This window comes from Amblyomma mixtum, chromosome 2 (genome assembly GCF_055824585.1).
Source record: "Amblyomma mixtum isolate Tamu chromosome 2, ASM5582458v1, whole genome shotgun sequence".
Lineage (NCBI taxonomy): Eukaryota > Metazoa > Arthropoda > Arachnida > Ixodida > Ixodidae > Amblyomma > Amblyomma mixtum.
Window position 1 is genome coordinate 173,928,619 of NC_143013.1, and position 19,607 is coordinate 173,948,225.

The 19,607-nt window shown below is 47.7% G+C and overlaps 2 protein-coding genes across 3 annotated transcripts in view; one reads left to right on the forward strand and one right to left on the reverse strand.

Annotated features, from left to right (window-relative positions):
- Lis-1 (LisH and WD40 domain-containing Lis-1) overlaps window positions 1-10,119 on the forward strand; it is a 52,826-nt gene extending 42,707 nt beyond the window's left edge. Inside the window, exon 12 of the mRNA XM_089572766.1 lies at window positions 5,833-10,119. Coding sequence (XP_089428892.1) covers window positions 5,833-5,906 — 74 coding nt within the window. The 3' untranslated portion in view covers window positions 5,907-10,119. The remainder of the gene's footprint in view (window positions 1-5,832) is intronic.
- The window catches only part of LOC149361690 (RNA N(6)-adenosine-methyltransferase mettl16), a 109,876-nt gene that overhangs the window by 60,901 nt on the left and 29,368 nt on the right, over window positions 1-19,607 (reverse strand). Inside the window, exon 10 of one of the 2 annotated variants that reach the window (XR_016288969.1) lies at window positions 15,934-18,044. Coding sequence is in view for 1 of the 2 variants with exons in the window: in XM_089572769.1 (XP_089428895.1) it covers window positions 17,850-18,044 (195 nt within the window). In the remaining variant the exon portion in view is untranslated. Of the gene's footprint in view, window positions 1-14,967; window positions 18,045-19,607 lie in introns of those variants that run through there. The other variant, XM_089572769.1, reaches the window with a different exon arrangement.

Consider the following 19,607-nt stretch of genomic DNA (forward strand, 5'->3'; position numbering starts at 1 on the left):
AAACGAGGTGGTAAGCAGAACAGTCTCATTCTGCCTGGGAGCACGTGCATCGGTGACGCCAGTTACTGCATGCTCCGCATCCATTGATTCCTTCGTAGTCAGATTATATTATACAAGCTGAAAAAAAGATGCATACCAGCTTCGCAAGGTCTGCTTGCAAGCTACCATAGTTACTCGATTCTAATGCGTCCTCAATTGTAATGCACATCAAGACTTCTGGGCTTTCATAAAGAGATGGATCTTTTTCTCACTTGGAGCAATCATGTTTATTGCAACCACTCTAATGTCACAATGAACTAAACAACACTACCAATTTACATACCTTTCCCCACCTGGCTGACCAAGTCTTGATCGCCCATCGTTGTTGGAAGCCTCCTGTCGCTGTCAACGTCTCAAAAGATTTTATCCTCAGTAATAACAAGGAATAACAAGCCACCATTTTATGGTGTCAGTTACAATAGGGTGTTGTTGACTTATTTTTGCACTGATAGCTTGGCATGTCATTTTTATACGATTCTTTCTGAAAGGAGGTGTGCGTTAGAATCAAGTAAATATAGTGGATTTCAAGCGACTGCAAATTTTTGTGGGGATGCCCAGTTGCGTTACAGCAGCCTGTTCTAGCTTCACTCATTTTAAAGGTGCCACTTCAAAGCATACATCGTGCTACAAAGCGTAAATCATATAACAGCAACAGCGGGTGTAGCCAATTTGCTAATGAGAAACCGAGAAGTGCCGCATTGACTCGGTGGCTTCAATGTTAGACTGCTGATCCCAAGTACAGTTAAAACTCGATTTAACGAAGTTGAGGGGAGCCGTGAATTATTTCGTTAAATCGAGAACTCCGTTAAATTGAATGAGGCATTTCTTGGGCACATAATTCGGTACATTCGATTACAGTCGCTGACCGTTTATTCGGACCTCACGGGGACCGCGGAAATGTCCGAAAAAACAAATTCAGTAAAGAAAGAGAAATCGTTTATTTACATGCACTGGCTGATCCCGGACTGGCGTTGCATATGTCTCCTCGCCCAACGCCGCCTCTCCTCCTCCTCTTCTCCGTTCCTTCTTTCACCACCTCCTCTACTTGCCTCCTCCCCCACATCGTTTCGAGAGCCGTCGGGCCTCATCGCATCTCCAGCGCTGCGTGCTACCACGGCGCTCTCGCGGGCTTGCTGCTGCCGGCCTGGCGTTGCATAAGTCAATGCTCACGCGCGCTTCAACGAAACGTCTTGATACTGCTACTCAGGGTTCAACAGACCCCTTTCGATGACAAAACGCCGGCTGTAAGCCGCCCTAGGCTAATATCGCATCTCCAGCGCTGCGTGCTACCACGGCGCTCTCGCGGGCTTGCTGCCGGATAAACAAACAAAGCGGCTCCTGGATTGCCTTGAGATGGCCTACTAAGCTGCGGCCGGAACTGGTGTGGCGCGCCACCATGCGGCGCGCTACCGAACCACGCGGAAACGATGATGATGAGCGGGAATTTGCAGTAGCGCCACCTCGCGGGGCAGCAAGGAGGCTCAGTTCAAAACAAAAATGGCGTTGAGCGAAGTGAACCGCGCGTCGGTGCGGCAAGTGCTGCCGGTCGAGTTGGCTCAAGGAGTGTCCGAAAAATCAAACGAGAGGCTGCAAGATGTCCGAACTTTCGGCAGTTGTTATACATTACGGTCTATGGGGAGAGTGGCGGTGCCACGAAGCAGTCTGAATAATCGAGCATGTCCGAATTTTTGGAGTCCGAAAAATCAGTCGGTGACTGTACATGGAATGGCGGGATCCAGAAAGGTACCACAGCATCATATTTGTAAAGCGTAAATGCTCCCAAAATGAAACTGGGGACTGCGGAAATGACCGACGCCGCTAGCGCGTATGAAAAGAAACAACAAAAATTGTTAACAAGAAAGGCCTGAGGGGTCTACAAATTTATTTTCCAGCAAAGAAGTCGGTGATCGTTGCCTGCGTGCGCTTTGTGAGCAACGGCCGCACCGATTTCTCGTAGGTCTGAAGTGCGTCCAGCGCGTCTTCCGTCCCCTCGTGTGCTCCGGCAAAATGCTGCAGCAGATCGAGAGCATCCAGCACCTGACCCGGTGTCTGCACGGGAGCTTCGGCACCTGCAGGGTCGTCGTCAGTGCCTTCAGCCGTCACTCCTTCCACGCTTCCTACGAGCCGCAACATATCGGCATCAGTCAAAACTTTCGTTGTGACTGCGTTTGCGTCGGCGTTCACGTAGTCGGAGAAACTTATGCCTATGGGCACTTCGTCCACTGAGCGAAGGTGTTCCCAGGCATCTTCATCCTCGTGCACGGCGCTCGCGCAGTCCGGACCAGCCTCGGCAGTTTCAGGGCCTAGTGTACCAAAACCGGCAGTCCTGAAGCAGTTGACAAGTATCGACGGCGTCGATGCTCTCCGAGCCGCCGCCACCATCTCAACCGCCATAAAAATACCTACTATTTTCGTCTCCCGCTTCAGCTCCAGGTTGAGAACTCTGTCGACTCGATGCTTGTATGCGCACTTCACGCTATTAATTGTTCCTTGATCCAAGGGCTGAACCACGGACGCTGCGTTTGGGGGGAAGTAGCGAAGCTCCACGCTGGTCACGTCACATTTTTTCTGTCCACTTGTCACAGCACGAATTATGTCCGCTTTCTCATCCAGGGTAAGCCTTTTTCGTTTCTCGCAGGGCTCCATCTGTTAGCGGCGCGCTTGCTCGCACACACCACATCCGCGTTCACGATAGCAAGGCTAGACTGACTGGAGGCCTAGCAAGCTGAGCTTGACAAAGACATGTGCCCAAAGGCACGGGGAAATATCCGCACAACGACGACGGTGAGCTTACACAGAGCACAACACACACACAGAAACACGCTGAACTGCAACAGCGCCATCTATGAAATGTGGCACGAAACTTTTTTACCGCTGGCACCATCTGGTGGGCTCTGCTCAGCATTAAAACTCTCGTTTTGCGCCGGCCAGTTTGAAAAAAGTGGGAGGAAGTGCTCCGCGCTGTTACCGCTGACTCGCGGTCAATAAATTTTGGGGTGCTCTCTGCAAAATAGACCAAAAATTAACACTTTTTCACCTTTATTTCTCGAAAAAAAAAAGGTTCGTTAAATCGGGTTAGATCACGGAATCGGTTTCGTTATTTCGGTTTAGTCAAAGCATTGAACCCTATGGGCATCTGAGGGCGAATTAGGATATCTTCGTTAAATCGGGACTTTCGTTAAATTGGGTTTCGTTAAATCGAGTTTTGGCTGTACTACACAGGATCAAATCCCAGCCGCAGTGGCTGTATTTCAGTGGGGGAAAATTGCAAAAACGTCTGTGTACTGTGTGATGTCAATGCTCATTGGAAAACCCTAGATGGTCTAAATCAGGGCGTGTGTACGAAGTCTGTGGCGTCAGAAGCTGTTAATTCGGAGTCCCTGGGGCTGGCTTCAGTTAATTTGGACTGGCTCCCGAAGGGGTGCCGCGACTAGGTGTGATCTGCTAGACAAGCAATCATCCAAATATTCGCCCACCCATCGATAAGCAGAGTGTGAGCTCAGCGGTGTAGTGTAGTATTTGAAGCTTCGCTGCCAGCCTCCGACAATGGTGGCCATCGGCCTCACATATCAACCAGCCAGCCAAGTTTGCCATTAAGAACAATGTGACTGGCATTTCGCTGATTTTTTTTTTTTTTTTGTCGTCGTTTTTTAAAGCCATCATGCTGTTCGGGAGCCAAAGTGTGCTGTCACGGGCTGTTCAGTGCTTGGGTGGTGAAGCCTCACGTGTGGCACCACATGTGAAGAAGGTCCGGCGCTACTGCATCGCACGGACAGAAGCCGCGCAATACCCATACCATTATGCAGCAGTTCTGATTTCAACACTCCTCACGAATTAAAGGGGCGCTAAAGGGAAATACCAAACTAGGTAGGACAGATAGATTACTCATTGGGAACACTACCAATGTTTTTTTTTTTTTTTTTTATGTGGAAAGGTGGCTGCGTGGCAGAGAAAACCGCAAATGAAAGTCCCGAAATCATTCCAGATTCAAAGCCGTGTGAAGTCTCTGCAACCCAGCCAATCAGAGACTCCACTTTCATAGACTGAAAACTCTCTGTGAAGCTGAAAACTGAAGTAAAGTTGTGGCAGATGCTGCAGCTGTCCTGTAGTCCTGTTTTCGGAATTTTGATAATTCAGATGTTTTTTGCACTCCCTTGCAGTCGGAATCAACAAGGTTTGGCTATGTTAAGGGGGGACACTGGTCTTGAAAAGAAAATTTTATTAATTTAGTCATAGTTATGAAATTTTCAGGGCACATGTATTTTTGTGCGCTGATTCTAGATATGTCGTTTAATTTCATGTAAAACAATTCCTTGAGCTTTTTATGCTAGTATTTTGCAGAGAGTTTTGAAGAAAATTTGCTGCAGGAAACTCTCTGAAATGTATGCCATTGGGTTCTCTTGACACCAAGGAATACAATAAGGGTGAAAATATCATCCTGGCTCTCATAGAACTTGAGTAATAAGGTACTGAAACTGCCACTTCAGAAACGGGAATACACACTTCCCTTCTCATTTCTGAAGCGACAACTTCAGAACTCTAAACTCAAGTTCTATGATAGGCAGGAAGACATTTTCACCCTTATTGTATTCCTTGGTGTCAAGAGAACCCAATGGCATACATTTCAGCGAGTTTCCTGCAGCAAATTTTCTTCAAAACTCTCCACAAAATACTAGCATAAAAAGTGCATAAGTGCTCAAGGAATTGTTTTACATGAAATCAAATGACGTATTTAGAATCAGCACACAAAAATACATATGCCCTGAAGATTTCGTAACTGTGACTTCATTTATAAAAATTTTTTTTTCAAGACCAGTGTCCCCCCGTCTGCCGTGAGCAATTAGTGTGATTAGTACCTCTCATGTAAAGCCCTCTCACCCAAGGGCCCTTGAGGTATCTGTAATAAATGAGTAAAAGTAATAAGTAAATAAATGAGGGAAGGTAGGAGTTGAAGCTTGCATTGAGTTAGGTGCTCGCACAACCCCAAGAAGCGCTACAGGGAGCCCAGTCCGGGAACCCCTGGTCTAAATTGTGGCCCTCCACTAGGGCAACTTGCATGGCCCAAATGAGGACGCCAGTCCCGATGTAGTCAAGGGTTCGACAGAATCCTGTCTGGTGAGGGGGAAGCATAGTGGTAAAATAAAACATACCCTCGTCAAAGATGGTTTTTTGGGGGGATGGATGGGGGACAAGTGAGGCTCTGGCACGGATGGCACGTGCCGTCCAGCAAGCTGGAGCAACAGCTCTGTGACGTAAAAGACCGTCTGGAGCGCCCACGTTTCCCCGGAGTGGTGTACAAAATCCCCTGCAAAAACTGCGATGCAGCATACATTGGCGAATGAGGCGATTTCAGAAGAAGTTTAAGAGAACACAAGAACAACGTCAACAAATGTCCCACCTCATCTAACCCGCTGGCCGAGAGCATGCTCAAGAAAAGAACCACACTATTGACTGGGAGAACGCCACAGTCTTAGATACCATGCAACCCTTATCGTCACGGCTGCTTTTAGAATCTTTTTATATACAGACCACGAACCATGTCACTAACAGGACGAAGGGTAATGTCCCGGATAACTATGCCCACTCACTGTGCTGTCAAGTGCGCATATAAGAACTGGCCCATTTCGTCCAACTTTCACTGTGAACAAGGGACCCGTAGGGGTCCTGAAACGTCAAGTTTTAACAAACCTTCTTTGGAGAGTGTATGTTATATTTTACCACAGTTCCGACATACCGTACCATGTTATGTGGGAGAGGTTTGGTGCTGAGCACGTTGTGGCTTGGTGTGTGCAGATTTCCACCGCACAGCGCCCTACGTGGTGACCGGCAGCGTGGACCAGGCAGTGAAGGTGTGGGAATGCCGCTAGCTGCTGCGCTCCACCGGGTGGGAGCCACGACTGGGAGCGGCGACCCCGCAACGTACTACACATGACCGCCGTGGCAGCGACTCAGCTCATTCCTCCGAGCCGGCTGTTGTGCCCTGGCGCGCCTCCTCTTGATTTCCGGCAACAGTTCCGTCACCACCACCGCCACATCCCTTCCCCCCCACCTCTCCCCCTGGCTTGTGCACTGACGCTCGAGATTGCTGCTGCTGCCGCCGCTGCTCTGGCAATGCCACGCCTCTGGCCTGACACACAACTGTAGTTTGGGAGTGCGGGGGAGGCCTAGCCACTGGTGAACGGCACTTGCACGGGTGGCATCTGTTTGCAAACGTTCCACAGCCTCTTTGGTTGACTTGCCACTGGCAGGAAGAAGCGCGGCCTTTGGTTTCTTTTTTTTTCCTTTGGCGTTTTTATCGGATCTTAGCTGCAGCTGTTTTCATTTTTGTGGTGAGAGACAAGTGCTGCTTGCTGCCAGCTGGGCATGCTGTGTGTGTGGCTGGCATCGTGTGTGTGTGACGTGTTGAGAATCTGCTCGGGTCTGGTGGGTTGGTGCGTCGTCTACGATGCTGAGAGGGAGGGTGTCTTGTCGCGGAATACAGTTCCACCGCACGCCTGGACAGAGGTGTGCAGGCTGTTCAACAAGGCTGTGCTTTGGAAAGTGCGCTTTGCAATGTCCACTGTAGGCTTTGCTTGTCCAGGTCTGTGCTTGGTAGTCTGGTGAGGGTCGTGGTCTGGGTTGAGTGGCAAAATAGTTGCAGACAAGTTTGCTGCAGTGGCTGCTAGATGGGGCTTGAAGGGAAGAAAGGAAAACAAAAGTGCAGTGTAGTGACGCCACTACACGGTGCACATAGCAAGTGAGCAGAAACGAAGAAACGGGTGGGGAAAGAGGTTTTTTTTTTTTTCTCGAACATTTCTTTCCCAAGCCTGGAGTACTGTTGCAGTAATAACAGAGGGCCCATTTTTTTTTTCCTTGTAGACCTTTTTTTTTATATATATATATATCTGTAGTTGACATTTTCGTGGAACGGGTTCTCTTCTGCTGCATGCAGAGGATAGGCACTGTTTCTGGTTTCTATGTTTTGAGTCTCTCTACCTTTTTTTTTTCCCCCATAATTGCGCTCTTGCCGGTTCATAGTGATGGAGACCGAACCCGTGGTTCCGATGCGTGTTAATGTTTTTTCCTTTTTTTTTTTGTCTCGGCTCAAGTTTTATAACACGCTGCTTTCTCACTGACGAAGGTGTCGCTTGACTGTTTTTAACCCCTTTTCCTGAATCCTGTGAGAAATTGTAAATAATCTGTACTCCTTTCATTTTCTTGGGTCTGTGGCAGAGAGGTTATAATAAAGATGTGCGATTGTTTCTTTAATTTATGTGCATGCTTTTCGGTTTTGCTTCCTCTCCCTGGCAACTGAGGTCTTGGGAGTAGTGTTATATAAGCACGTACTATATAAATACATATTTTTAAATTTCCTGGCGGAGGAGGCTTTAGGAGATTAGCGGGTCTGGTTGGTTACTATTGAGACTGACTAAAGTGTACTGCTGTCCTTCCTGTTCTCTCCCATCTCATTTTTCTTTTATCCTAGTGCCATCTTCGTGTCGCTGTGTTCCCTTGCTACGGGAACACTTACAGTGTGTTATCGTGTTTGCTCTCTGTTCAAATCAATGCTGTGCTGCTCTTGTAGTTGTAGGCAAGGTAGAAAAAAGTGGTGCTCACGCACACCTCTCGCTAGGATAGGCTGCGTCAGCAGTCTTGCTGTTGACTTCTAGATTTGCAAATTTTGCTGTGCGCCAGCAATGTCAAAATGGAATGCAAAATAAAAAGCTTTTAGCCATTTTATAGCAGTGTCTGCACAAGCGCGATCAACTCGGATTTATGGCGAAACAACTTGCGGCAGCTGTGTTGCTGGCTTGGACTAGCGTTGCAGAAGTTTTCATGTAGATGCACAGATTTGCTCATCCAGACTCCAGCAGCAGTGCTGCACAGTCCTTGGAGCTTGTTCTGCCGAGTTTGTATCCTTGGATCATTGCGATGCCCAGTGTTGTTAGCACCGCCGACCTTCAAACAAACTGTCCTCGTCCAGCACAAAGGCCACATCTGGAGCTTCTCTGTGTGAAATGTCCTTTCGCAGACTTCACTGTTGTGCATACCGTGGCATGCGTGACTAGCGTCGCTTGTAATGGTCGTCAGACAGTGCTTCAACAGGGTGAGGATGCCATGAGTCGTCTGGCAACCAGCGTGGTTAGTCTAGCACAAGGTGTGGCGCAGCTTGAAATGGCATAAATTAGAAAGAAATGCGCTGCCCAGTTGCCGTATTTACTCGCATAGTTTGCGCACCCTAATTTATTACCAGTTTCATATATATATATTATATAAGGAAGATTGGTGTGGCTGTGTGCAGCTGTGAAGGGAGATGGCACTGCCAAGTCAAAGCAATGGCAAACCTGATACGTGTGAGGAGCAAAGCGTGACCTGCTGCTTTGGTAGAGTGCATGACTAGGGTGCCGGAACCAGCGTGCCTCGATCGCCTCGAGACCGTCCGCTCCCCCGGAATCCGAAAGTACCGAATTGTTTGCAGTTTGGTTTGCCGCTAGTCAGCTGGGCCACACGTGAGAGAGTGTTTCACCGCCTTTTACCTCCATTTGCCTCCGACTGCTGGCTTTGCGATTGTATCTTAATGTTTTTTTAAGCTGCCCACATCATCATGCCATCCCGTGAGGAACTGCATGGACTTGTATTAGGAGTCTGCACGTTTTTAGTTTTGGCCAGCGGGGTTTACGACATTTGTTTTTTTCGGACCTGCTCGTGGAATCTGCTCCTAATTTGCACATTCCCTCATAGCCTGAGTTGCTTTGGGACGTTAAACCCCAATAAACCAAACCTTCTTGAAGCCTGAATTATTAAAAGAAATGCGCTAATCATGCGAGTAAATACGGTAACTGTTCCATGAACCATGGGGATGGTGAGGTGTACAACAAGCCGTGATCCATGTACTGACCCACTACAAGATGGCTTTGTTGATTTTTGCTTTGAAACTTTTTGGGGTCCACTTTTGGGCTGTGTTCACTCCGAATGTGCGGTATTTGAGCTTGCACTACTCGTAGTGCTGTCTCTCCTTGCTTCTTGCATAGTGGCACGGAGTCCTTCCAGTCCTCCCGTAGTACTCTAGCTAGACTGGGCTGCCTTTAGAGTTGATTGTTTTGAAAGGATTTTTTTTTCTTTTTTTTCAAGCAAGATGGCATCACTCTTGTCACTGCGTGCAGTAAACCGGTTGGAACAGCCCAGTGCGGCAGGTGTTCAGCCCTTAACACCAGAGTGACTAGTATGTGTGCATGCGTGTGTGCTGCCAAGTCCTATGTGTATACTACATACGCCTTCAAATATATATATTTATAGGGATGCTCGTGAATAAACGCACGGGGGCTTTGCACGAGTGTCTGAGATGCCTGGAAAAGCTTGCTGTCAACCCATGAGCATTCCACGCCCGATTCCTTTAACAGGGCAGTACTTTGGTGACCCCTGTTCAGCGAGATTCATGTGCGCAAAATCATTGCCTGCTTTGATATTTGGCCAGGTGGGGATTGTTGGAGTTGAGTACTGCAGTGCGTGGGTAGCCTGCAGTGCCTTGCCTCTTTGTAGCTGGTAACTGTAGGCCACCGTACTTTGGATTGCTACCCCTGTAAAATGTGCACTCGCGTAGAACAGGCGGGCAGGTGCCTGCAGGAACTGAGTGCGTTCAAAACACGTGCCGGTGTATAAGGACGCAAGTTTTTCGAGCATCTGCAGGCTTGAGATGCGAAGCCCAGTGTGCATAGGTACTGCTGCTGCTGTAGCCATTTTCGGCTGGCTTTTCCGAGGCCGCTGATTCCTCCTCACCCATTTTCCTCTGTGTCTCTCTCTCTACGCCCTTTGTTTTGCCTGTTCAGAGGTTCTGCTTTGCCCCGTTTCTTGTACAGTACTTATATATGTGTACATGCGGCCGTTTTTCAGTGGGTGTTTTCCTTTGCCTCTGTTCTGTGAGGTTTGTGGTGCCTGGCGAGTTACGTGCAATTTTCGCCCCCCCCCCCCCCATTTTCTTTCTCTGTGAAGTGCAGCGGGTGGTTTCGCCCCCCGCCTCTGTTCCTCTTCTTCTCTCCTCCTGTTGAATGCCGCTGCTGTACCGCTGGATGTAGGAAAGCTGAATAAAAGAAGACACACATGCCCCTGTCTCTGCCGTGTTGCTGGCCACAGGGCTTACCTGGACGCAGGTGATGGTCCGCTCTACAGAGAGAGTGGATCACAAATGCTGTAGAACCACAAACGCAGTAGTGACCTTGAACACACTCTAGTGATGCATATGTGAGCCACTGTACTGTTGTGCTTCATCAGCCAGGGCAGGTTGGCTACACTGCCTGGTCAACACAACTGTTGCGTATGCTAATGCACTGGAATTACTGGGTGTTTTCTCTCACTGAAGCAGATAGGTTTTCACTGAACCAAAGCGTTGGGTCAGTTCAATGATTCCATTGTAAAACAATGCAGGGAACAAAACTCTGCGCCTGGCTTCTGAAGATCTGCAGATCAGAGCAGAAAAAATGCTGCAGCTCACTTCCCCGGCCAGTAGCAAGGTAGCATTGAACCTTTACTGACCTGTCCATTTACCCACAACTGTACGGTGCAAATGTGCCTCCTGGATAGTAATCCCCAGAAAAACGACACGAACTGTACATATTCCATTCTCGTTGCGCCCCGCTGCGGTGGCTCAGTGGTTACGGCGCTCGGCTGCTGGCCCGAAAGACGCGGGTTCGATCCCGGCCGCAGCGGCTGAATTTCTTGAAGGCGAAATTCTAGAGGCCCGTGTGCTGTGCGATGTCAGTGCACGTTAAAGAACCCCAGGTGGTCGAAATTTCCGGAGCCCTCCACTACGGCGTCCCTCATAGCCTCAGTCGCTTTGGGACATTAAACCCCAATAAACCAAACCAAACCCTTTCCTTACGGCGCGCTAAGTTATGTGAGACAGATACTGCGCCATTTCCTTTCCTCAAAAACCAATTTACCAAATTCAGAGTCCCGTGAACCCCAGGGGGTCGAAATTTCCGGAGCCCTTCACTGCAGCATCCCTCATACCCTGATTCGCCCTGAGACGTTAAACCCCATTAACCAAACCAAACTTTTCTCGTTGCAACTCACTTTTATACTGGGTTGTCTAGCACAGTGCTCTATGACAGTAGCTGAGCAGTGAGCAGCGTAGTGCAGTCTTTTACTAACGCAAGGTCTGTTCGATTTGGCTGCACTAGTTGCAGCATTTTGCATTTGTTTCGTCAGTGCAGCACACCGTGCTTCCACATTGTTTTGCAAAGGAAAACAGCAGTTGCTAACACTGGGCCACAGTCCGTCCGTGGCGTCCTGTATTGTACTCTGCTGGCCAATCGCAACAGTGAACGAAATCACCTTTTTAATGTTTGACTATACCAAACAAACCACGTATCAAAATTCTAGAGGTGATAATTTTTTCTTGTGGTAAGCTTATTTATGTAACAAGTAACATTTAACCAGCGGTCTACTTTTTTGTTGTGGAGGAATTTGTGCAGTGGTCCTGGATGTGGGCGGAGCTTCACTGCAGACTTGGGTTGTATCCGACTTATAGTGCAGCACGAGTTATTGGCTGGCTTGCAGTCTCCAGAGCGAAAGTGCAGCAAGGTGGCAGCTCCCATGCTTGGGTAGAAGAATTTAAGGTGTGACTGCAGTCTAATGAAATTCTGGCAGTTTTCTTAAATCAGAGCAGTCAAGTTGCGCCCCGCAGGCAGCATGCGATAACTTTTTTTCAGGAAAACGACCATTCGCTAGGGCTGGCTCATGGCAACACTTCATTGCAATTTACTGTTTGAAAATTCTTCCCGCGGTTTGGGGATGTTGGTGGCTGTTGATGTGGGCTGCACGCAGCTGTCTGCAGTTTGGTAGTGACTCTATGGCCACTCGCCCATCTGTTTGGAAGCATGACAGAAGCCAACAGCCACAGAAACCAAGGGGCACAGGGGATTTTTTCTAATTAATTTATTTATTTTGTGGTGTTGATCAATTTCGAATATTACTGAATATGTTATCGCTTAAAGCTAATTGATTAGAAAAGCAGAAGAAAAAACAACCACATGCCGCCGGTGGGATCCGAACCCACGACCTCCGAATTACGCGTCCGGTGCTCTACCGCTGAGCTACGGCGACGGCTGTCAAACCTTCTGCTTTCGGGGGTATTTATGTTTACAAGTAACCTAACCTTGAGAGTGTTCATCAGCGCCACCCACGTTCATAAGCGGCGGACGTAGAACGTCCCGAGTTACCGCAGGTGTGACGTAGAACGTCATCGAACGGAGAGGGTGGAAGCTGTGTGAGAACCCTCTTATGCTTTCTATGGCGTCAAGGCTGCCAGAACCGAGGCCCTCGCTAAGCAATTAAGCAAACAAGGGAAGAGGAATGAGGGGCTCGTTATTTATATGACAGAAGCCAACAGCCACACTGTGTGAGAACCCTCTTATGCTTCCTATGGCGTCAAGGCTGCCAGAACCGAGGCCCTCGCTAAGCAATTAAGCAAACAAGGGAAGAGGAATGAGGGGCTCGTTATAAATATGACAGAAGCCAACAGCCACACTGTGTGAGAACCCTCTTATGCTTCCTATGGCGTCAAGGCTGCCAGAACCGAGGCCCTCGCTAAGCAATTAAACAAACAAGGGAAGAGGAATGAGGGGCTCGTTATAAATATGACAGAAGCCAACAGCCACAGAAACCAAGGGGCACAGGGGATTTTTTTTAAAATTAATTTATTTATTTTGTGGTGTTGATCAATTTCGAATAATACTGAATATGTTATTGCTTAAAGCTAATTGATTAGAAAAGCAGAAGAAAAAACAACAAGGAGGCAGTTGAACTGGCGCTGCACACTTGCAGCACTCTGCAGAGTGTTACAGAACTGGCTCGGCAAGTGAAGCAAAATCGAATATACCTACAGATATGTCACACCTTATGTCATTAGAGGCCCATGTACTGTGCTATTTCAGTGCACATTAAAGAACCGCAGGGATGCACTCCGCAACGGCTCCACTCTCTCTCCATCCCTTAGCTTCCCTCACGGAGTGGGTGAGGTGTCCATCAAGATCCAGGCAGTTCATTGCTGCTTTTTTTCTTTCCTTGTAACTAATTCTCTATAGCTTCTGCTGCTTCTGCTGCCTGCTTTGCATGGGCAATGCATTCAGCAATGCTTTATCTATGCCATGAAGGATGTGCCGTACACTTACTGGTGGTGCTGCTTTTTTAGTGTTTCCCCAAGGCTTTCAGCATGTTTTATGATTTAGGCCACAAAACAAAGACTCGCTGGGGCCACAGTTTTAGTTGCACAGGACACTGTCACCACGATTTTTCGGAATGGTAACTCCAACAGTTTTCATTGTAAAAGGTGCCATGTTTTGCTGAAAAAAAAGAAATTAAAAGCAAGTTGCACTGCTGTCCCAGGTTCATTATAATGAACTACCACTGGTACCTTGCGTGGCTCTCTCTATGCAGTTGAGTTTTACTTGTGCTTGTAACAGTTTCCGTTGCTTTGTGTCTGTGCTACATCCACGAGACTTATTAGGCTCACAAAGGGCAAGTAATGCAAGAAACTGTGCCATGTGCTCACAATGTTTGCATGGCAGCTATGCTCCTTTGTAACTACGATACATTCAGGGTTACTGCTTCTGAATCTACTCCATATATTTCTTTCAGCCCATTTATTACAAGTACGAAAATGGGAAGTCTTCAGAGCTGGTCCCACTGCTTAGCAGTTAACGTGGCCTGCTGCATAGCACGACATTTAATAAATTGGATCATTTGAATTATCGTCGCCCATTATTGCACAGATGCTTGACAAATGTGCAGTGGGAGATACAAAACATCTCCCTCGTCTTGCAACTGCTGGAGCCTGGAACATCTGTGCAAGTAGTATTCTGTATTAGTTAATGGCCGTGGAACATATCCCAGGTGACAAAAACCATTTGGTCCAATTGGGGTTCCCAACTGGAACTATAACGGGAATGTACAATTGGTTTCAATGGTGTGTTTGGAACCAATTGGAACATCCAAACTTGAGCCTTCAATTGGTTCCCAATAAATTATTGGAACCAATCGGACATTCCGACTGGAGCCAATGGTTTTTTTTTGCCTGCAGTGTATTTTCTATTCCAAATGAAACATGAATCAGCGGTGAAAACACCACACACACCTTTATTTTATTCACAGCTGCATTGCCCACCGCAAGACTTGCATTGAAGTAGAGGATAGAGGCAATGAAAAGCTTGCACTGAAATGCAGGAGGAGTTACACATCCAGGTGACATATCGTGAAGGTGCTGCACAGCACAAACTCGGGCTTGAAGCAAGCGTGTGCTGCAGCTGTCCATTCACTGCACTTACACGTGTCACTTTCTAGCAAAGTAGCCCAATTCAGTAACCAGCCTCAGCTTCGTTCACGCTTGAATAGCTGCAAGTTGATCAAAAGCATGTTCAGCTTGCGATGACATGGCACTGTGGGCCCTGTATACTGTGCTTCCTGGCAGCTCAGTATACCAAGAAATAGTGTTCTGTTTTCCAGCTCAAATCACAGCAGTGATTTGAGCTTTCAAAGAGAAAAGGGAAGCAGTAGTGTGACAGAAATACTTCCATCCATATTCAATGCATTCTTTACTGCTGCAACAGAGTGATTCACATGCAGCATACATACAAGCTGTGCTACTTAATCCTGCCTTCTCAAAAGCACACCCCCCCAACTTGTAGCCGAGCAGTGCCACCCAGCAGAAAAGAGGAGGTACTATCGCGCTCAATATGAGTTGCAACGCGCGGTCATCGACCAGGGCTCGTTCCGTGGTGTGCCTCCTCCAAACAGTCGCTCGGAATTCTGGGAGGAACTTTTTCCTGAGCGGGGGTGCTGTTGTTTCCTGGAACAGCAGTTTCTCCCAGAATTCCGAGCGACTGTTTGGAGGAGGCACACCACGGAACGAGCCCCGGTCGATGACCGCGCGTTGCAACTCATATTGAGCGCGATAGTACTTGATGGCAATGGATACTGACGTTAAAAGTAGTCATATGCATCAGCTGTGCGGTGCAGTAGATAAGCACTGGGTTTTAGATGTGGCAGGTGAGAAGTCATTCACGTAAATAACACTGTTTTTTCCCCCATTTTATGTTCAGAATTAACAGTACGCAACTTATTTACCATCTCCCCTAGCGTGTATCACTCTTTAGGCTAGACATTGAAATGTTTATTTGAAATGTTTACAGTCTACGTGGCTGTTTAGAAAGCTATGAGGCGGGCTGTTTGCACAGGCTGCTTCCGAGTTGTGGCGCTGTGCCTTTGAGAGGACAAAAATTCCGCGACTGTGCCGCACTGAAATTCCCGTACATGCATCACACTTTCTTTGGTAAACCCACTGACACAGCACAAATGAATATGGGCCACCTTGTATGGTGCCAAGTACTGCGTTAAATGTCCTTGCAATGCACACAGGCAGCACAATTTGTCATTACTAAAAACGCAGCACACTTTTGTTGCGTACCTTAGTCACACTTTCCTGTCGCCCGAATAATTAAGCTCACATCAGGATACAAAGATGGCAAACACTCACAATCAAATAGGTACGTATTCGGGGTTTAACGTCCACAGCTGCACATAGCACATGAAAGATGCCTTAGTGAAGGGCTCGGGATTAATTTTGACCCCCTGGAAATTTTGACATGCGCTGACACAGCACAAGGGCGTTTTTTGTTTTGCCTTCATCGAAACGGTGACGCTGCGGCCGGATGCCGATCCCACATGCTTGGGCTCAGCGGCTGAATACCACAGCCACTAAACAACCACCGTGGCAGGTTATTACAGTGAAACAGCACAATGATGCAGGAGAACAATAAAGGATGAGGATGGAGCCAGCGCTGACTTAAAACCTGCACGATTAAACCTGCACGATGGAGTTTCCGCGGCAAAAAGACGAGTTCAGATTCCTCTTCAGTGCACCTTTAAAGCTCACCTAGTCTGTGCAGGGTGGCTGTCTTCATCAGTGCAGAGTCCACGTGATCCAAGTGTGTAAGCTCCAGATTGCAAACCATACAGCACAGAGGCCATCCATACTGTTATCTCACAAAGGCTTGGGCTATTCTCACAAGCATTACTGTGCGCTTTTTCTTCCCTTCTTTTATTAGCACTGTGTGCTTTAGAGAACAGTCTTCTTCAAGCACTAAAGACAAACTTGCAATCATTACTTTCTTTACTTTTTTGCTTCCCACATGAGAAATCCTTAGCTGGGGATTTAGAGGTTTTCTCTGGCATCAAATTCCAAGAGCACAACAGTCGGTGCAAACTGGGACCAGAATATCCTGCCTGACACGACTGAATTAAATGACTTTACCCCAGACTGATCGGAAGCAGACTGGACACAACGAATTCCTATACTCCATTTCATATATAGCAGTCAACGCAGCGAAGGCTGCGGCGCCTGTTCGCGCTCCTCGTCCGCATCGCAATGTAGTGCGTCGAAAGTGAAAAGAGTAATGAACTTGAAATTAAAGTAGATGTTGGTTGATATTGTAGTCTAATAATAAAAGTGTTTTATTTTGCAAAAAGATTGCTTTTTCTTTTATGTTCTTCAAAACAGAGTGCCTTAGTTTTCTGGTTTTTTTTCGGCTCCCCCTGTATCAGGTTTTCGCAGCTAGGCTGCCCGGTGATGTCATCTGCTTTCGTCTTTCGGTTTCTGAGTCTGCGAAAATGGCACCGCTATCTCCTACTCGCTTGTTTTCTTCGCCCACTGCGGCTTCAAAAACATCTCCTGCTCCGAAAATTTCGAAAGATTGCAAGCAGCTGATTGTCAACGTTTACTCTAGCGTAAGGAAGCGCTTTCCGGAGAAGACTGCGTGAAGTTCTCGAAACTGTAGGCGAGATGACCGGGGTGAGCCCTCGGACAGTTGCGAGGTTCAAGAAAGAAGGTCTCTCTACTGGAATAAGATCACCGCAAAAACGACCTAGCAAGGTGACAATATCTAGCTCTCGCAGTGTTAAATATGACAGCTTTGCACTCAACGCCATCCGACTCAAGTTACATTGTATGTATGCCATACACTACACTGCCTTTTCGCTTCGAAACAAGTAAACAGCGCTGTGTTTTTCAAAGCAGGTATTAGAGTTTGACAGTTTCGAGTTTCTACCTAATGAATCTTTTAAGAAAAAAAAAAGAACAGCCAAACCGGGAGTCGAACCTTGGCCCCTTATAAAATGAACAGACAGGCGCACGCTTCGTACCACTCAGCCACGACGCGAGGCGGCCGGATACATTTCTCTTGTTTTTTGCAGCGGACTACTTTCGTACCTTTGGCAGTGTTGACTGCTATGCATGAAACGGAGTACAGCCGGCAGCAGTGAGGGAACCTGCAGCACACAATGTGATTTTGCAGGTGGAACTGGTTGAGGTGAACTGCAATATGCATGCATTCCCAGCTCGGACCAGCTCTTAGTGGGACCCGTTTGGACACAAGTTAAACTGGAACCATTTTTAGAGGTAGTACACCGCTACGACTTCAACTGAGGCTGCTGATTTCCGGATTAATAATTCCACTTGAGGTGATAAGCACACATACACTTCGAAAATCTCCGTGCATTATTCCATCAAACTCTGACCACCATTTGTAGGGCTGCAAGTGATAATCGAAATAGATTCCCATTCCAAACAGAATGGTTCCACTCTCCAGTCAAATTTTCACTGAGACCTGCTCAACAGGAGCCACGTGAAGTGGAAGAAGTGTTGCGAATAAACCACTTGACAGGGGCCAGTCGTGCATTTTAACCTGGCCTCAGTCATGTCACTGCTATGCTTCACTCTATTTTTCGTTAAAAGATGATGAAAATGTGTGCACACAATCTATGGGGGGCATGCCAGAGGGCTAGACTCCCCAGAGTGAGTTCTTAATGTACTGCATCAGCTGGTGTGCCACGTCTGACTGGCCGCTCCGCACGGTCATGTGAATGGCCACGTTGGTGTGGATCCGCCGCACGCGCACGTCAGTGCACAGGATCAGTGGGGTGCCCTCTGGTGTGGGGTCGGCACCCGCTAGGCCCTCAGCCGCCAGCAGGTCGTCCTGCAATCATCGGAGAGCGCCAGACATCAGCACCAGTACGAAGATGAGCACAGGCAGAGTGGGAAAACAGTCCAATCTTGACATCTCAAAATGGGATCCAATACGTTTTTTCGTGTATTGGAGCACATTTACGCAACTTGGAAACGCTGCAGGACATAAAGATGGGGAAACAAATTGGCAGTCGATTTGTGCAGTTAGGCCCAATGCGAATATGTGCATAGCAGGCCGTGTTTTGCAATTTTTGCATCATTAAACATTGCTATGCTAAGGTGCTTGTCATGGTGTGTTGTCCTTATAAAAGGTGAGCAGCCGCCTGCCACCTAAGTCGCATGACCTTGTGATGTCATCACAACTTGCCAGATGTCTGTGTGTGCACACATGCACCCAACACACACACACCCCAACACACACATGCACACCCAACACACACACATGCACACCCAAAGCACATACACACCCGCACATACATACACACACACACACACCCAACACACCGTGCATGCGTGCACACACCGAACACACATGCATGCACACACAGACACACACCTGGGCAGGTGGGCCACCCACCAGAAGCAGGCTTCAGACAAACACACAATGGCTGAATGCAGAGAATGACCACTTTAAGTGCGCTAGCACTTATAGTTAATCAAAGTTAGCAAATAAGTGCAAGCTAGCCAACATAAGGAAGTTTAGAAGAATGGCCTGAGGGGCGAGTTGGTGCATGATGAAATGAACGGCGGCGCAACAAGGACACTAACAAGAGAGGGGACCACACGGTGTATATAAGGGACCACAAGTGGTCCCTTATATACACCGTGTGGCGCACAACTTGAAGAAAGTTGCTGGCCGGTACGACGTTCCTGTCGTTTTCTCTGCGCCAAGAAAGCTGAGCGGGTTATGCTCGCGGATCAGCGAAGAGAAGAAAGCCATGTGCGGAAAGAGGCACGGCAAGCATTTCGTTTCTTGTGCCGTCGGAGTGGTGTACGAAATCCCACTGACGTGCGGGGGGGTCTATATAGGCCAGACAGGTCGCTGCATTAACGACAGAACACGGGAACACGAAAAGTCGTTAGAAAACGGAGGCGGGTCGAATTTGCCCCTACATTGTAAAGATTGCAAGTGTGAGCCAGTGCTTAACGGAATAAGGATTCTGGGCAGGAGTCACGATCAGGTGGCACGCGAAATGCTTGAGGCCTTTATGATCAATAAGAAGGGAAGCACTTGTGTTAGCGACTCCTCAGTTTCCCTCCGTAGAAATGAAGTGTCCTTTCTTGACAGTTTTTTTAACGCCATGTGCTGTGCATCTTTTCAGCCCTGCATTTCTAGCGGACGTCTGTTGTTTGTTTTAGGCGGGTTGTTAACTTCGTTACTGTATTTTTCTTTCCGTTTTGTTTTTTGTTGTTTTTCGGGTTCTGACTGCTTTTGCTTAATACATTTGACTCTGCCTTTGCTACGATTGTATTTTTTTTTTTGACTGCTTTTGCTTCTCTTGTTTGACTCTGCTTTTGCTACGATTGTTTGACTCTGCTTTTGCTACGAGATGGCCTGCTCAAAGTTCTGTTA